Below are 2,519 nucleotides of genomic sequence, written 5' to 3'. Positions count from 1 at the left end.
AGCTCCTGAGAAACATGAACACACTGAAGCTGCTTCAGATCCAGTGATAGAATCAGTACGAGCTCACCTTTCACCTGGCTGTCAGAGACTGTAGTCTGCAGTGTAGTTACTCTTCATCACAGTCATCGTGAAGCTGTTTCTGTCTCTCTCACTCTGTCTCTGTGGATTGAGCTTTATTCTACTTTCTCCACAGGATCAGTAACATCTCGGAAAAATACAAGGACATCATCTCCAAAAGTTCTCGGATCAGTTCAGGATGTCCTGCTCTATACCAGCTGAGACCAAAGAAAGAAGAGTTTGGTACTCTGACCAGAAAGACTGTTGGTGAAAGAAATCTGAAGAAGGTAAATAAAACCATCTTACTTGTTGGAGAAACAGGAACAGGGAAATCTACTCTGATCAACACTATGGTCAACTACGCCATGGGAGTAGAGTTTGATGACGACATCTGGTTTGAGATCGTAGAGGAGGAGAAGGGAAGTCAGTCAGAAAGTCAGACATCAGATGTGATCGTGTACGAGATCTTTGGATTTGAAGATAAAACTCTGCCCTTCTCTCTGACCATCATTGATACTCCTGGATATGGAGACACCAGAGGGACTGAACATGATCTCATCGTCAGTCACAGATTATTTGACTTGTTCCGCTCAAAAGAAGGAGTTCATGAAGTTAGTGCAGTGGGTCTGGTGATGAAGGCGACAGAGAATCGAGTGAGTGATCGACTGATGTACATCTTCAGCTCAGTGATGTCTCTGTTTGGAAACGACATGGAGAAGAACATCGTCACTCTCATCACTCACTCAGATGGAAGAAAACCAAAAAATGTTCTTGAAGCTCTTGAAGCTGCAAAAATTAAATGTGCCAGAAATGAGAAGAATCAACCTGTTCACTTCCTGTTCAATAACTGCCAGAAAGAAGACCGAACAGACGACAGAGAAGTGCTGGAACAAGCTGATAAAGTAACAGTGAGAGGAATTAGTCAGTTTAAAGACTTTCTGGAAAAAAATGCACCTCAAAAACTGGAGAAAACTGTTGATGTTTTGAATGAACACGTCAGACTGACGGCCTGTATCCAGAACCTGCAGGAGAGAATTAAGTTGATTGAACTGAAACAGACAGAAATCAAACAGACAAAAGAAGCTCTGAAGAAATATGAAGAAGAGATGAAGAAGAATGAGAAGTTCACTGTAGAAGTGGATGAGGTCTACAGAGATAAAGAACCTATTGATGGTGGGATGGGGGGGTTCTTGTGGTTGTTATATACAGGAGCTGTGACCTGTAAAGTCTGTAAAGAGAACTGTCACTATCCAGGATGCACAATGGCCTGGAGTCCTAAAGGCTGTGAGGTGATGGAAGGAGGCAGCTGCACTGTTTGTACTAATAAATGTCCTGCATCAGATCATGTGAAAGAAAAGTGGATCTATGTCAACAAGACAAGAAAAGTTCAGAAGACTCTACAAGGCATGAAAGACAAGTATGAAGAGAATAAAGCAGAAAGTGAGAAGAAGTCGAGCCTCCTGGAAAATCTAGAGAAGGAAATGAAAGAGTTGACAAACAACAAAGATCAATACCTTGACGAGTCCTACCAACATGTTGTCAGGCTGGAGCAGATCGCCCTGACTGTAAATTCAGTGTCCACTCATGTCCACTTGGACTTCCTGACTGAGAAGATGAAGGAGAGAGGAGACACAGAGAAGAAACAGAAGCTGGAGAAGATGAGAAGTCGAGTGGATGAAAGAGTCCTCAGAGGTTTACAGTACGCTGCTGATAGATTATATAAACTATTCAAAAGAAAATAAAAGTGACGAGAGCGACACTGAGGTCCAGACTCCTCAGTGATCATGTTGGTAATGAACAAATCTACAGCACAGGATCTACATCAGAGACCAACAGCTGGTGCCACAGCATCACTAACAGTTTATTTTAACAGTAATCAATCAATCCAGCAATTTAGCAAAGTGCTGTAGTTACATAACTTTAACTAACTAACTAACTAACTAACTAACATTAACCACAGGGTAGTTGTCATGTACAATCATAATAAAAAACTTCCACTGGCAGTGGATGTTGAGAAATGATTAAATGTAAGAGGTGATAATTACATGTAATAATTATATCTGATGAGATGTTTACTGGAACTGAATCAGTGTAATCTACTTGTTTCTTTCTTTAGATAAAGTAAAGCTAACTGTGATAATAAGCAGAGTGAACTGGGAGCTCCCAGCTCTTCTTTCAATGGAGTGACGCCCCCTGGTGTTCAGTGCTCAGTACAACAGCCCCTCCCTCCCTGATCTCAGTCAGACTGTGTTGAACATTTATTTCTCTGAAGGTTTCTAATGTTGTCAGTGATTGAGGCTGTGATTTATTGTGATGTTGCTCATGTTGACACAGTGTCAGTAAACTGGTGGTGGGACAGTAACATGTCACTGACCTGATGTATAAAGATCATTAGAATCAGTTTGTACAGACGATGTTACAGACACTGAACTCAGACACAGTGTAGAAATATTCTGAATCCA

General features: G+C 41.3%; 1 protein-coding gene across 1 annotated transcript; it reads left to right on the top strand.

Moving 5' to 3' along the window:
- The first annotated feature begins 26 nt into the window (after window positions 1-26).
- On the top strand, window positions 27-2,513 carry LOC111650756 (uncharacterized). The gene has a single exon (XM_087172442.1). The coding sequence runs from the start codon at window positions 408-410 to the stop codon at window positions 1,797-1,799; it is 1,392 nt and encodes a 463-aa protein (XP_087028568.1). The 5' UTR covers window positions 27-407; the 3' UTR covers window positions 1,800-2,513.
- The last annotated feature ends 6 nt before the right edge of the window (window positions 2,514-2,519 follow it).

Source organism: Seriola lalandi, unplaced genomic scaffold, assembly GCF_002814215.2.
Source record: "Seriola lalandi dorsalis isolate HSWRI2012SDOR001 ecotype SW California unplaced genomic scaffold, Sedor1 jcf7180002052817, whole genome shotgun sequence".
Lineage (NCBI taxonomy): Eukaryota > Metazoa > Chordata > Actinopteri > Carangiformes > Carangidae > Seriola > Seriola lalandi.
The sequence above is the reverse complement of the archived record's forward strand: the minus strand, read 5'-3'. Positions and strand labels throughout refer to the sequence as shown.